At 39.3% G+C, this 15,362-nt stretch overlaps 3 protein-coding genes across 3 annotated transcripts; all 3 read right to left on the reverse strand.

Annotated features, from left to right (window-relative positions):
- Positions 1–1,607: 1,607 nt before the first annotated feature.
- lcp2b (lymphocyte cytosolic protein 2b) lies at positions 1,608–6,685 on the reverse strand (the record flags this gene model as incomplete). Its single annotated transcript, XM_079250189.1, has 5 exons — positions 1,608–1,727; positions 1,901–2,050; positions 2,175–2,249; positions 4,523–4,585; positions 6,608–6,685. The coding sequence occupies 5 exons, from the start codon at positions 6,683–6,685 to the stop codon at positions 1,608–1,610; spliced, it is 486 nt and encodes a 161-aa protein (XP_079106315.1).
- Positions 6,686–9,400: 2,715 nt separating this feature from the next.
- Positions 9,401–11,214, reverse strand: LOC306763398 (protein Wnt-8a-like; the record flags this gene model as incomplete). The annotated part of the gene is made up of 6 exons (XM_079250190.1): positions 9,401–9,952; positions 10,032–10,174; positions 10,333–10,458; positions 10,810–10,939; positions 11,067–11,100; positions 11,195–11,214. 6 exons carry the CDS (start codon positions 11,212–11,214, stop codon positions 9,401–9,403), a joined length of 1,005 nt encoding a protein of 334 aa, XP_079106316.1.
- Positions 11,215–11,786: 572 nt separating this feature from the next.
- LOC306763399 (protein Wnt-8a-like) lies at positions 11,787–13,833 on the reverse strand (the record flags this gene model as incomplete). Its single annotated transcript, XM_079250191.1, has 6 exons — positions 11,787–12,350; positions 12,491–12,633; positions 12,732–12,857; positions 13,038–13,176; positions 13,368–13,421; positions 13,813–13,833. The coding sequence occupies 6 exons, from the start codon at positions 13,831–13,833 to the stop codon at positions 11,787–11,789; spliced, it is 1,047 nt and encodes a 348-aa protein (XP_079106317.1).
- Positions 13,834–15,362: the final 1,529 nt, after the last annotated feature.

The raw sequence follows: 15,362 nt of genomic DNA on the forward strand, positions 1-15,362 counted from the left end.
ACACTTGACTTAATCTCTTGCTCAGATATGATGTAATAAGTTCTTTTTAGTTAAAGTACAAAAAGAAAAATAATTTATTTCAGTCATATTTAGTCAGTTTGGGTTAAAACTTGGCTAAAATTGTTTGCTACTGCTTTTTTTCCCCCAGATGGAAAAGACAGAAAAGGAAGCCGAACAAATTAAGTCCACTGCCTGCATTAAACTGGAGAACATCCTCAGAGAGCTCGACTCTTTGTCTGACAGTATGGATCACCTGGCATGTATGTTTGACTCTTTATCTTCATCCACTACCATAACCCTAAAATGTAAAAAAAAAACCAAAAAAAAAACCCATTATTTTTCAAACATGCAAAGCAAATGATGAAACTTTTCTCCTTGATTTGAAATATGATAGCAAAAAGTGAATTAATAGATCAACCCGTTTATCTTCGCTTGTAGATGTTAAGCTGTCCAGCCTTACAGTACATGAATCTACATGTCTGTTTGATTTTGCCTCACTGATGGGTAGATATGAGCCTCTGAAGGATCTCACACATGCTCTTATCACTCTGTCAATGTGAGACATGATGTTGCAGCTTTTATTCTGCCACAGGAGACAGTTGTCTCAGTTTTAACTATCGGCTCACTTGAACGGCTCAAAGCATGGAAACAAACATTGAAGTTTGACAGAGAGAACTGTAAACTCCATAGGTGGCAATGTTTGTGTTACTGTGACGCTTATGTTAGACTTGTGACGTAATACAGTCCTGTTATGTCGAGTGTGCCAAAATATATACATTTTACAGTTTTCCAGTAGGAATAAATCAGCACTGTTTACAGACATTGCCGTGGATGTAAATAATGCTTAAATATTATTTCAGATAACATGTTTTAACTCAGATTTTTCTTTGTTTTAGTAGCTTCTAACGCAGTGCATTTTGAGGATGAAAGCCAGCCTTAAAATGAAACTGATGTCTTAACTTTTCACCTTTTCTGTATAAATTATTCCGTTTCTTGTTTTGCAACTATTAAACAGAAACATACTTAACTGTTAGACAGGCATAAATATATTAGACTGAAATACTAGTGCTGTTTGAAATCAAAGGAGAAAGCAGAGACAAAGTATATACTATTACATTTTGTCACCTCGGCTTTTTGGGTTTTTTTGTAGTAGCATTGGTTTAGACCCGAGGCATTTGTTACACACAGTATTTTCTTTCTGCCTGCAGTGCGAACCCATCTGAAGCAATGTGATCTGATTATCTGTGTTGGCCACCCTGACAAGTTGGCGCTTCTCAAAAAGATCCCAGAGGTAAAGAAGCAGCAGCACACAGCCTGGAAGGCATGGAGAATGGAGGAAATGCTGTATATTTGCAGTATATTCTATAGGAAAACAGATAAACCATCATAAGAAAATCATTAGCGTTTTTCATTCTGTTTATTAAATGTAATAAAAGTGGATGATATCAGAGGTTATGTAACTATGACCTTTTGAAAGGGCGAAAGTTGTGACATTTGGTCAGATTTGTCAAAAAAAAAAAAAAAAAAACCTAAAGAAGTCACATATAACAAATTAGCATATAGAAATGCAGACTTAATATAAACACCCACATTAAGCTTGGTGTTGCTCAGAGTCCCACAGGGTGCATCAGACGACACTGCTCTTCGGAGGTCTGGTCTCTGCCATCAATAAGCAGCAGCGGGGTGTGTGTGTAATGGTTAATCATCTCCCTCACCCCAGGGAAGCTCTAAAGCACAACAACACACACTCAAGATGACAGAGACCTAATGACGCAGCGCAGCACAAGTCAGCATCAAGCAGTCCCCGAGGCATGCCGCAAGACGGGAACTTTGCAGTTTAATCTGAGGGAGCACACAAAATATGTCACTGTCCTGAGTGCTGTCGCGGCTGTACATTTACCTGCATGTTTCTGAGGCTGCTGCCGAGCACATAGGAGTTGCTTTGGTGACTGATCTTAATGTTGTAAACCTTGCCTTTATTCAGGATCATGAGAGTGTAACAGTGGTCAGTGAAGCTTCTTGAGCTGTCTCTCACCAGAAATGCTCCGTCCTTCAAGATACAAAAGCACAAACCGATCAAAACACTCTCACTTTATTTTACTGTCTTGTGCAATATCAGCATGTTTATATGTGGATTTCTGTCTGTGTGTAGGAAGGAAGAAGCAGTATTCCACCTTGTTCACCTCTCTGAGGGCCATTTCAGCTGCAGATCTGGTCACCTTTCCTCCATACCAGCTGGGATCCAAATCCTGGATTCACCGTGATAGAACAGTGGTAGTAAGAGACTAGCAAAACATGCCCAATTCTGCTTGTTCTGTTACTAAAGCTGATATGTTTCTTTAATAAAAAAAATAAAATAAAAAAAAAAGCTGAAATATGAAGCAAAAATTGTTAATAAAAATCAGTTCTCTCTGTTGTAGCAGCCATGGAGGTTCCTGTTGTATTTTTTCTTTTTGACAACATCACCATCTGCTGTTTTGTCTCTGAAGGTGCTCACGGTATGGAACTAACCACATCTACATTGTGTGTTGTTCCCATAAGCGTGGCTGAAAGTTGTGTTGTCATCTGTTTTGGCCCTGGTATTAATTTCTTTTCCTGACAAGGTTTTGCTGCCATCAGAGGAGCTGGAGTGCCAGTATACATCCTTAAAAAGCAAAAAAATAAAATGCAAGAACTAAGAAAAGTTCTGTGACTTCAATAACCAGACAGTGTTCTAGACTCATATATGCTTTAATTTGCACTACCTGTGTGACGTGCATGGAGGCTTTGGGGCTTGTGGTTGAGGCGGCCTCATGGAAGGTGATCTAGGAGGCGAGACAATGCTGCCCTCTTTTGGTCATTAGTGATATTGAATAGAAGTATACATCGCCATCCACAACATGACATGAAATCATAACAAACTTACTTGATTTAGTCTTGGACCTAGGGGATGCTACAGGAAGTTCGGGTTTCTTGATCTTTACAACTTTTAAATCAGAATATAGAGCTGAGATGAGGAATGAGAAAATATAGTTAATTGCCATTAACCCAACGCAGTTGTATCTGTAGCATATTTCATCATACAAGCAGTTCATTATAAATGTTTTATTTTCACTGGTTGTTTCAGGATAACAGCTAAATGCGGCTTCTTCTTGCTTAGCATGGACTCTGGTCTGGACCAGCACACCTGAGTCCTTGGACGTAAAGTGCCAAACAAAGTTTATATTCTCGGAACATAACACAAATGTATTCTGGGCCTAAAAAGTTCTTGAATTTGTAAATGTTAAATGTTCTTTTTGGGAAGCCCAGTAATCGATGAGCCAATGGGTCTGGTTTTTTTTTTTGTTTTTTTTTTTTTAAATAGACAAAACATTTCATTCTGTTAATATTTCTCAAACAATAAAAAGCTGATTTTTTTTTTACAGCTTGCGTGTGGCTGTTGAAAGTCAGGTCTGAGTCCATTAACGCACCGAGGTCTGAGACTTGGGTGGTTGTGTTATTTTAGATGCCAAACTATTTCTTTTAGGATTTTTAAATGAACCATTTTTAAATGTGACATGACATTTGTTATTTTTGTGATTTAGTTTGATTGTTTTGATTAATTTCTCATAGGAGGGGGGTTCTGGACTTCGGTTTGAGATGATCTTTAAGTTTATCACAGCAAATGGGGGGGTGAGAACTGTTAATTATTGCAGATTAATGCAGCTGCCTGGCCTTGCAGAAATTCTTCTAAAGACATTGGCTTTGCTTGTGCAGCTCAGAGTAAATTTAAAGTTTAGTTATCCTCTGGTTGTCAGTTTTTTTTGTTGGGGGGCGGTATGGACCTGTTAATTTCCTTTATGCTGGAACAAAGACACATCCTGATTTCAAAGCATATAGATTCTAAACTAGCTTTTCCATTCAGATGTTTTCAGGTGTATTTGCATTTCTGTCTTCTGCACTGCTTTCACATTCACATTCCGTTACCTCCACGACAGTCCAGAACAGCGGCATCTCTGGCCTGCTTAGGCGGCTTTTTTGGATGTGCAAAGTTTGCCAACTCGTACTTGCACTTGCTGGTTTTGTCAGTGTGTTTTTCCTCCGCTGTTTGCAGCTCAGCAAGAGCACAAATGTAGTCTTCATCCTCGTCATTCTGGTAAGGACTCTCAAAATGATTCTGTGTCTTTGACCTGCGCATGAAATAAAGTTGAGTCTAACGTATTGTTGTGTGTTTAGATGCTGATTCTGCAGATTCTTTGAAAAAACTCTTAACTTACAAGTCCTTCCTCTGCACACTTGTGATTTCTATTTGGATAGAAGTCAGTGATCTATAAAGATGCAGAGCCAGTCAGGTAAATAATAAAAAATGTTTATTATATTCACATATTTAACTTGTTTCAATGAATTAGATTTTATGCAGACTCACGGAACATGGAGGCCAGGAAACACTTCAAGTTCACAGTGTGTCATTTTCTAGAAATGTTATGAAAATTCATAAAAAAAACATTTGTTGCAGATAGTGTTCCAGATTGGTAAAGCTATCTAAAAGGTTAAACTGACATACCATGAACTGAGCTCCAGTTATATTGCTCTTCAGCACCACTTCATCACAGCTAGATAATTTAAGCTGAGAAAATGAAAAAGAAATAAAATGAAAAGCTTCAGCTATAAAAAAAAAAAAGTCAAGACAACAAGAGTAAATACATACCACCACACATTTGCTAATAACTGCAGTAAAAATATAAATTATTTATTAAATGACTTTTTGAGCCCTGTACCTTTTTCTTTTAGGTCCTTTCTTAAAAAGATTGCATGCCTATAATAAAATGAGTACATTTCTGCAACCCCAAGGTCTATGTGAATATGCTTGGAGTAATACAATTGTTAAAATATATAAATATTATATATTATATATAATATTATATATAATATGTGTGTTTGTGGTGAAGATTTAATGGTGAAAGCACAAATGAAGACAGTGTCAGATTTGCCTTAAACAAATTCAACCAGTTTTAAGATAAATACAAATAAATAAATTTCAGAACGATGCAGTCGTAGCTCTAAAGCTCCTTTACATTATATTAAGAAATGTGAACATTATATCTGCAAAGGCCAAACTCTGTAAAGCGGTCAGGTTTTTATATAGACAGTTCTGATGACGTCATTGGCCATTTTGGCACAGTTTGATCATCTCTCAACGTCACCCATTACGTCATGTTTTAGAAGGTTGATCAAGGTGGATATTATTGTACTAAAAACAGATATGTTGCTTTTAAATGTCTCTAAACATGAAAGCTTATGGTACAACAAAAAATAAGTTTGTTTTTTTTTTTCTCAGAGGAAACACACAAGTGTGCCAAATGACACAGTTTCATCTGTGCAAGAAAACCTATAATGTATGGACATTTTTAGAGCCTTGTAGCCATGACATCTGTTGATTTGTTTGTCATCAACACTACCACAGACGCCCACATGCTGTTCAAAGATGTTTAAGCCAGGTCTTTCTATACAGAGTTTAAATGTTTTCTCCGGTATGTGTGGGTTTTTCCAGGTACTCCAGCCTTCTCACACAGACTGAAAGATTAATTATTAACTGTTGATTCTTGTTTGGAGGAAGCATGAATGTCTCTGTGATGGAGGACAATCTGACCAAGTGTACTCTCCTTCATCTAATAGCTGTTGGCGTGGACTATACACACCCTACATTAGAATAAATGTGAATAGAAAATAAATTGACTCAATACAGATTACATTATTAACTAAAGCATGATTAGTTTAGAGAACCTACAGAAGTCGGGCAACCAGCTGTAAAGCATTTTTAAGTAATCTCGACAAAAGCGTTGCTCTACATAAAGGTTACAGTCTAGTAAGTTTACCTCCATTACTTCTCTCCCCATCTTGATGTTTTTCTGTTTCTTTCCTATTTTACAGCCTCCTTTAACTTGATATCGCCTCTGAGATCATCCCCCTCTTATGCTTTTTGACACTTCATGGTTTGCATTGGTTGTCTTTCATTGTATTTTTGTGACTCGTCTAGTATTTCCTTTGATTATAGATAACATAAAAATGATTTATATAGCGCTTTTCATAGACACAAGGTCACAAAGTGCTTCACAACAATAAAAACATCGAAAACCTGCGACGTTTGGAGAAAACACAACAATATAAATACATAACAGTGTCACAGAGTCTATTTGGAGCTAAAATGCTTGCCTGCTAAAATCTGTTTTTAGGAGGTTTTTAAAAGCATAAGCAGATCCTGGGGGAAGCTCATTCAAGAGATGGGGAGCGACAGCTTTAAAAGAACGGTCTCCCCAGGTTTTAAAACGGGTTTGTGGGACCATCAACAGGTCTTTACAAAGTTTTTCATCTGTTTAAATTGAACTTTTTTCAGCTATGTCTTTGCTCCCCACACAACCTGAGATCATAAAGCCACTTTCATTTTCCACCACTTAAAAGAGCGTGATTATCACCTATATCTAGTAAGCAGCCAGAAGTAAGTCATGTAGAGTTTAAAGTACATATATACAGAATCAGACTATTGTATTTTCTAACAAGCTGTTTATTCTTACACATCTAGTGTAGCCTTCTCATAGCAGGACACAATCTGATACTAATAACACAACTACAAAAGCTGAACTTGACTCACCTTCCTCATGTAGTCAGCTAGACTTTGTGGATTCCATCTCATCACCTCGTCTTCAGAAGGAACATTCCTCAGGCTCATACTTGTTTCTTTACAACGTAGGTTTCGCTGCACCATCTACATCACACTTGACCTGATGTGTAAAGTAATAAGAAAAGCAAAACACTTTCAACAATCCCACTCAGAGCGTGTCGTCTTCTCACCTTTTACATGAAGCCTCCTTCATGCAAAAGAAGAAAAAAGAAAAAAAGAGTTTGTGGTCATTTAGAGCATGCACTAATTGTAGCCTGTATCAGTTTCTAAACTTAGAGGCTGCGCACTTCCTTTCTCATCACTCTGCAACCTTTATTCTAGATGTGCAATGTGCATTTTCTTCCATGTTTCTGACTGAAAAGCAGACTTCTAACAAAATGCACATTGAATAAAAACCTGGTTAAGTTTATACAGACAGAATTTGCTGGAGATGCATGTGGATGTAATGTTGACATGGAAAAAATGTTAAATGTATTGTTTACTTCTGGATCATGTATCATTCACTTTTCTCTCCTGATCTGTTACATTGCAAGCTTCCTTCAAGCTTGAATTCCAGCTGCAGCTCTGTCAGGCTTCCTGGTATCTCACACCCAGGTGATAGAGGAGGGCAGCAGGGAGAACAGGGTGATCATCAATCACTCTCAGACCCACACAGACCCCCAGGCCTGTCTGGGTCAATACATGAGTACCCCTAGGGGGTCCTCATGGGAGATTCCCCCACCACTTCTCCTCCCTGTGTTCCCTCTTTTGACTTGATTAGGGAGAATACTGCCTCAGGAAAGACAAAACACTGCTGATGTGGAAGACATTAGATATAGTAAAACTTAAAAAGCAGGTGAGGCATCAGTATCTTTGTAAAATAATGTGCAAAAAGCTGCAGTATCACTCAGAAGGTCAGTAGATGCTATACCTATGATGTAGATTCACATCTCTGAAGTAAGACCAGGCTTTTAGCGTCATGTGGGGCTAAGATGGAACCAGTGTACAGAGTGAAAAGCAGAGATAAAAGGCGGATCACTGAAGGCTTCCAGGGGAGTGAAACTTTCATTAACACTTAGGACAGCATGGGAAACACACAACTTCCCCAGATGTAAACAGACAAATGGGCATAGAGTCATATTTGCATCTTTTCTTGTTCGTTCTTTGCTGCATATATATATATATATACACTCTCAAAAATAGAGGTACAAGATAAGGACATTTCTGTACCTATAGGTACATTTTAAAGAAATGTTCTCTCAAAAGTACAATACTGGTCTTTAAGAGACCAGAAGCACACCTTCACAGTACGAAAAAGGGTTCAAAGTGACATAAAGTACAAATTTGTACCATTTTGACCATAAGGGTACCTGCAGCATTGAAAAATGTAATGTTAATAGCTGTAATGTTACAAACTAGAGCAGAGTTGAGTGATGACAGTAGTACTACTTAACAGTCATTTACTACACCAGACAATGAAGGTCAGATGCTGCAAACTAAGTGTACGGCTGGTCAGTATTTTGAGTTTTTGAAGATTATTTCTAGATTAAAGATAAGATAATATTGTTAAGTTGCATGGACCAGGCCTAATGCTGTGAAAACATAAAAAAACATAACTTGATAAGGTGAGGTTGAACTTGATAAGGTACAAAAATAGACCAGAACTGAAGGGTACAGAAATGTCTCTCAAAAGAGTACACCCCCAGCGACAAGCATTTGTACCTTTTTAGGTACAAGCTGGTACCTCTATTTTTGAGTGTATATATATATATATATATATATATATATAGATATAGATGTAGATATGTGTATAGATAGATAGATTGATCGATATGTTTTATTATGTTACTAGTAATGATAATTTACTAGTAACTTCTCCTTTACTATCCCAACGGTGACGTGTCTGTAAAGAGAAAGAAACAGCCCTGTTACTTGCCCATCTCTGTTAAACTTCCATGCCTTCAGGCAGAGACCCCTGAAGAGGGCAATATCCATGCCGTCCCTCATTTAACTGAGACCATGGCAGATTTATGACATATCCAGCTGAGAGGAAGATATTTGGAGATACAGGGGGTAGAGGAGAGAAGGAAAAACATGAATGACTCCTTCAGGCCAGTGGGAGGAGATAAGAATCCTCTTACATCTTATTGCCTTTAAATTAGGAGATTAGAAATTAACTTGCTTCAGGAGAAAAATGGCTAACAATTATTCGCTGCTCCTCTCACATTTACAATGCAGTTGGACCACACATTACTGAGTAAAAGAAGCAGGTCATGGTTTTACTTTTTTCCATTATGCTGTGAAGTTCTGTTTTAATGCATCACCTATGGGATGCACAGACTGGTCAGTGTTGTGCAGCATTATCACACCAAGCAGCATCCTCTACTTCTAGTAGTGGAAATCTTTCCCTGATTTGTCTTTCAAAGCCTCTCCGTTCTTTGAATGAAGTCAATACACACTGACATCAAAGTGCTAGTGGATGAGCTCTGGATCAACACCTTGGCTGGGTGTGAGCTGCACCATGTTAGCCATGTAATCCTTTGTAGAGTGTATTCAGATCATTCTTATTCTAACGTGTTGCTTCTGCCACAAATTCAGTGACTGAGGATTTTAAATTAAGCATTAATTAATCATGTTTTCTGGAGACAATTTTCAGAGTATTTCTTTAATTTTTTCATTTAAACATTTAAGCAAACTACATTTATAAATATACATTCCAGTGTTTATAACAATGAGACATGACCAAGTGGTGAAAAGTGCACATATATAGATTATGGGTTATTTTCATTTGGGGCCACGATATCTCCGTCTAAATCCGTCCCCGCCGTCCTTCCTGGCGCACACATGCTTGACTAGAACCTGGGAGCAGTCCTCGCAGTTCACCTTGCAGCACCAGTGGAACTTGCAGTTGCAGCTGCTCATCACCTCCGTCCGCCTCTCCTCCACGTTCAGGCCGCACTCGTGGCACAGTCTTCTGCAGCTCCTTCTCTCCCAGGGGGTCAAACCGTGTCCTTGCTGCAGACACTCCCGGCCCTCTGTGCCCTGAAGCCCCAGGCTGGTGTTCCTCTTGCAGTAGTCCGGAGAGTCCTCCAGGTAGATGAGCTCTGTCTGGGCTATGTCACCAAATGCGTCCAAGATGGCTCCCTGGTTGTCCGCGCTGTTTCCAGCTCTCATCCTCTTCTTGTCAATGTCCAGTTTCTGAGCCTGACTGTGTTTGATTTTTAAATAATTGCCGATTTCTCTAAACTCGGACAGCTGCGTCCAGCAGGTTTGGACACTGCAGCTCTCAGACATGCCATGGCATCTGCAGATGCGCTTCATTGTTGCCTTCACGGCCTGTTGGAAAGCAGAACGATTAAAGTATGCAGCTTTTAAACATGATTAATAGGTTTCTCATATTGTGATGAAAACCTGCCTGCCGTCCAGCAGCGTTGTTGTGCAAGTTGACTGCGGCCCTTGAGTCTTGCCCTGACTCCTGCGCATCCACGTACTGTTTGGAAATCCTCTCCCCGAAATCCACATTATCACTGCATCCACCCCATAACCAGCCCCTACCTCCTGGAAAGATGTCAAAATTAATTTAATCCTGTAGAATGAGTGGGCTAAGCATCACAACTTTGGATACTTATAGAGTCAGAATTGATGCGTTTCACGCACCAAAGAAGCCAGAGATACATTAATGATGCTATAATAGACCATTGGTGTTGAAACCTCACCAGTTTTTCCATTATTTGAAACATCACAGCCACAGTTTTCAAGATCTCCCATGCTACAGTTCCTTGTGAGAGTGTACATGACTCCGGCTGCACTGATAGCATGGATGAAAGACGTCTCTTTGGTGGCTTAAAAAGTAAATAAAATAATAAAATAGACAGATATACGTAATTTAAAAACAATGCCAATCATACATATCAGCAGAAAAGTGCACAGCAACAATAATCATCTCACAAACAATCATTTAAACCTAGAATTAGTTGATTTAGTGAGTCCTCAGAAGATATCATTTTGAGTAAAACTTGATGTTTGTTAAACAAAGGGCATGCTTCATTTTATAAGTTCATTTGTGGTATTTGTAGTAAATGGTTTATTTTTTGTTTATAGGCTACCTCTACACTTGCTCACATAACTTTAAATATTTTTCTAATAAAAAGAAAGTAAAATGTATCAATAATACCCGGATAATTAAAACCTACCGAGTCTTAGTCCTTTCAACTGGGTTGCGCTGTCAGGACAGTTCCATCTGTCCCAGGCAAACTGGTGTTTACACTCCTCAATCCCTCTCTGGGTGCCCACCTGCACGCTTCTTGCAAAGGTGAAATAGGCCTGCAGGAGAGAAAGTGACGTTTTTTTCCGTATTAGGATGAGCTATATTATTATTATTATTATTCTCATTTGAAAAGTGTTCTGAATGCAAACCATTACAACTAATAATAACTTTAATTATCTTTACCTTTGGTCCAGTCATAAGGAAGTTACTGGCCATCCTGAGAAGAAAAAACACGGATACATGATTTTGGGTGGACTTTTTCCCCCTTTTCTTTCCTACTTAATAAGATGTAGAGATAATGCACGTCTTACCAAGCATGTCCCGGGTGCATCCCGAAATGCAGAAGCAGAAGCCAAAATACTGAATGCGCCATTTTCATCTGTAGCGTTCAGTCAATGGAGACCTTATTTTGTCCCGGTGTGCTGCAACTTTCCCCTTTATTTGCTTGAGGAACAAATGGAACTCTTGTCCTTTGTTCCCCTGAGGCCAGAGAAAGCTGATTGGGTGACCAGGTCGGGGAAACGCCTTTATGCGCACTTCAAAGCATGGCGTTTCTTCCCCGAGGCTGCTTGACACCAGGACTTCCACTTAATGAAATCAGAGTGTTGCCAATGACAGATCCCAATGAGTCGTGCATATTGTAGAAAAATATTTATTATGAAACTATTTCAATTAAACTTAAGTATAAAATATTTACATAGTTAAGGCATTAGAGATGTCCGACCCAATGAATGATCCAAGCATGGCATAAACTCAAACTATGCGCTTGGGTTGCGTTAAGATAATCATTTGATTCATATACATTTTCCAGTCTATAAGATAAAAGTGCAATAGAAATTTCAGATGATGTGACAGTTAAGTTAAATTTCTCACAAGTTGTTTAGTCCATTATCCTGAATGTAATCAGTGTCTGCGTGCATGATGCCTCCGTTTCGTTTTATTCTGCTGTTTTCTCCCACCTTTGCGTGCACAGTAATACTTAGTCACAACCTGTGAGCATTTTTCGCACTTGACTGTGCAGCACCAGTGAAATTTGCAGTTGCAGCTGCTGAGGAGCTCAGAGCGCTTCTCCACCACTCTGAGGCCACAGTCATGGCACAACCTGCGGCAGCTCTTTCTCTCCCACTGGGAAACGTTCCTGTCGCCATTCAAGCACTCCCGTCCCTCGGTTCCTTGGACTCCCATGCTCTGGTTCTTGACGCAGTAATTTGGAGAATCTTCCAGGTATATGAGCTCCGTTCTGGCGATGCTCCGGAATGTGTGCGCAATGGGTCCTCTGGTGTCTGCGCTGTTGCCCGCCCTCGCTGGCTTCTTGTCCATTTCCAGCTTCTTAGCATGCTCGTACTTCATCTTTAGGTAGTTGCCCACCTCTCTGAAGTCAGCCAGTTGCATCCAGCAGGTTTGTATGCTGCAGCTCCCGGACACTCCGTGACATTTACAGGCTCTCCTCATGGTTGCTTTCACTGCCTGCCAGGAGATTGAAAGTTGTTACAGATTTTTACGCGTGCGTAAAAACAACTAAACGAATTGCTCAGGCATCACTAGCTTGGTTTATTAAAAACTATTCCTCGAAAATATGTCCAATGCCACATGGATTCAGATCTTACCAGTCTGCCTGCCTCGTTATTGTGCAGGTTTACTGCTGCGCGTGAGTCGTGCCCACCTTCCAGCGCGTCTACAAACCGTTTGGAGATCTTCTCTCCAAACGCTGAGTTGTCGCTGCAGCCTCCCCAAATCCATCCTCTACCTCCTTAGAATAATGAGCGTAACGTTAAAAAATGTGAAAAGTTTAGTCTTTTTTATATCTATAGTTCAGCATAACAATAGATGAAATACTCATAAGTGTACCTGTCTGACCAATCCTGGAGTCGTCGCAGCCGCAGTTGTCGAAATCTCCCATACTACAATTCTTTGTGAGAGTGTACATCACCCCGGCGGCGCTGATTGCATGTACAAATGCCGTTTCTCTTGTGGCTACAAAACGTGACAAAAATAAAACTTTACAGGACTGTCCATGATGGTTGCACAAATGCGTAACAGCGCCTTTTTTTCTTAGCATGCGCTTCAGGAAAGCTGACATGCTAACACACAACATCCAATCAGAACATAACCTGCAATAAATGAATTCAGATTTTGGACTTTTGGACTTCTTACCACTTCGGAGGCCGTTGTGAGTGGATAACTGGAGTGTGCTCTCTGGACAGTTCCACCTGTCCCAAGTGAACTGATTCTTGCACTCTTGTATTCCACTTTGTGCACCAACTTGCACACTCTTGGCATATGTCAGAAAAGCCTTAAAACAGGGAGAAAAATATGTTGATGTTGCTTCGAACTAATAAAAGAAATTAAATAATAAGAAGAATAAATAAAGAATAACCTAAACAATAAAACAAAACCTAGCATTGATGTAGTCCAAATGAGATTTTTTCTCAAAAGACGTTTTTACGCATGACGCAATTCTTGACTAAGCAATAAAAAATATACCTTTGGTCCTGTCATAAGGAAATTGTTCACTGTCCTGTTGAGAGAAAAAGACATCTGCGTTAATCAAATGTTTAGAAAAAAAAATTAACATTTATTAAAAAATAAATAAATAAACGGCATACCATGATGATACAAACTGAAAATGACAGAGCATGGTCAGAGCAAAGGCTGAACGGAGTCTCATGGCAGCCGTAGTCCAGCGGAGGCCCGTATTCCAGATGTGCGTACCAGGAGGAAGGGGACAGCACTGATGCCGTTGCCTAACGCCACACTGATGATATTTATATGGGATTTCCACTTTGATTGACAGATTTGTCCTGCAAGTAACGTTTCACTGTGAAAATGCGTCAATGACAACATTAATTGCCGAGTCCTACAGGAGCCGTCGGATAAGTGCACTTCAAAGAAGTGACACAGACATTTAAACAGCCCCTCATTCACTCACCTGTCGTTCCCAGGCCGTCATCCTTATATGCTTTTCCCACGAATTCAAGCGTTTGCAGAGAACAAAGATCAGATTATTGCGCGCAGCATCCAATGAGGTTCAGCGACACCCTGGATACTTTTAATGAGTTTTTTCTTTTTATAATACAAAGTTGATTATGCCAGTATGAAAGTGTCACTCCACAAACAAAATGTTCATTAAAGATAATTTGTTCACCCCAAAATATATGAAAAATGACTAATTAGTTATAAATAAAGGGAATATGGAGAATGCTTCGCGGAGATACTCTTGTTTTGTTGAAACATTTGGGAAATGGCACCGGTGTCCCAGGGGGACACACAGTGACTACAAAGCTTTAAAGCTTTTCATTGGTAACCCCATATAGTCATGCAAATACTGCCTCACACATTGGCGAAATTGGCATCGTAGTGATAATAGGATAATAGATGTTTTCCTGGGAAACAACTCGGTGTGAAAATAGTCTGGAATTTACACTCTCCAAACACAGAACTGCTTTTGTTTTAAGCCTCCTTGTTTTGTCAGTTATTTATTTATTTATTTTTTTATTGTATGATTCATTTGATGTAAACATTTTATTTTCAAATCTGATTCATTAATTTACTTCAACTTTAAATTCTTGGTTTCCTCACAGGTGCCCGGACATTTGCCATTATCCACAGCCAGTTTCTGTCATTTCATACCATAACTATGATTTAATGTGAGAGAAGTTAATGATTAACATGGCCATTGCTCCCCAACTTAAATCGCTCACATTTGTCAAATCCTCCCTAAGCTACTCAAAATCCTTTAAAACAACAATTCACTCAGTGTGCTGGACAAAGGCCGGGTGGCTGGGCGAGGTCTTCAGCACAATGGAGGAAGGCTGAGGGTGAGGATAATCCTGACTAATTAGATATTACCCACATTCATTTTCCAGCAAGACTGAAACTTAGTACCCTTCAGCACCAGGCTGACAATCAGTCGTTGTAATTCATGTTTAAGTAAGTGTTGCCTTAACGGGTTTAAGTGGTTAATAACAGCAGACAATTCTTCCCAGATGGGCGAGCGTCAGCAGAAGTGCTGCATGTCTCATAAACATCGATACTGTCAGGAACATCTCACGTGGGTTTGTTAGGTCGTATGTCTGAGTTGATTTATTTATTTTACTTCATTGCCAGGTAATTTCACAACACTATACAAATGATATATGATAAAGGATGTGTAAGATTAGACTGGAAGTTGTTTGCCTATGTGGGATAGGAGATTTAGGGATTGTCTTAATAAAATGACGTCACAGCAACAAGGCTTTTTTAAGTATGAAGGATTGGCTCGTGACATTCATAGATAATTAAATCCAGTTCTCGTAGCTAATGTAGACGTAGATTAATGGGATTATATTTAAAGACATTTTAAATACATTAGAGCATTTAGGGATGATTTGGTTGCAGTGAAAGGTGAGAAAAATGGAGCAGTAAAGGCTCAGAGGGTGATAAGATTGACAGGTAGAAAAAGGGTGGCAGGAGTGGAGACGCCAGTCAGCAAGTGGCCAG

The sequence above is a fragment of the Telmatherina bonti genome (assembly GCF_933228915.1).
Source record: "Telmatherina bonti genome assembly, chromosome: 12".
Classification (NCBI taxonomy): Eukaryota; Metazoa; Chordata; class Actinopteri; order Atheriniformes; family Telmatherinidae; genus Telmatherina; species Telmatherina bonti.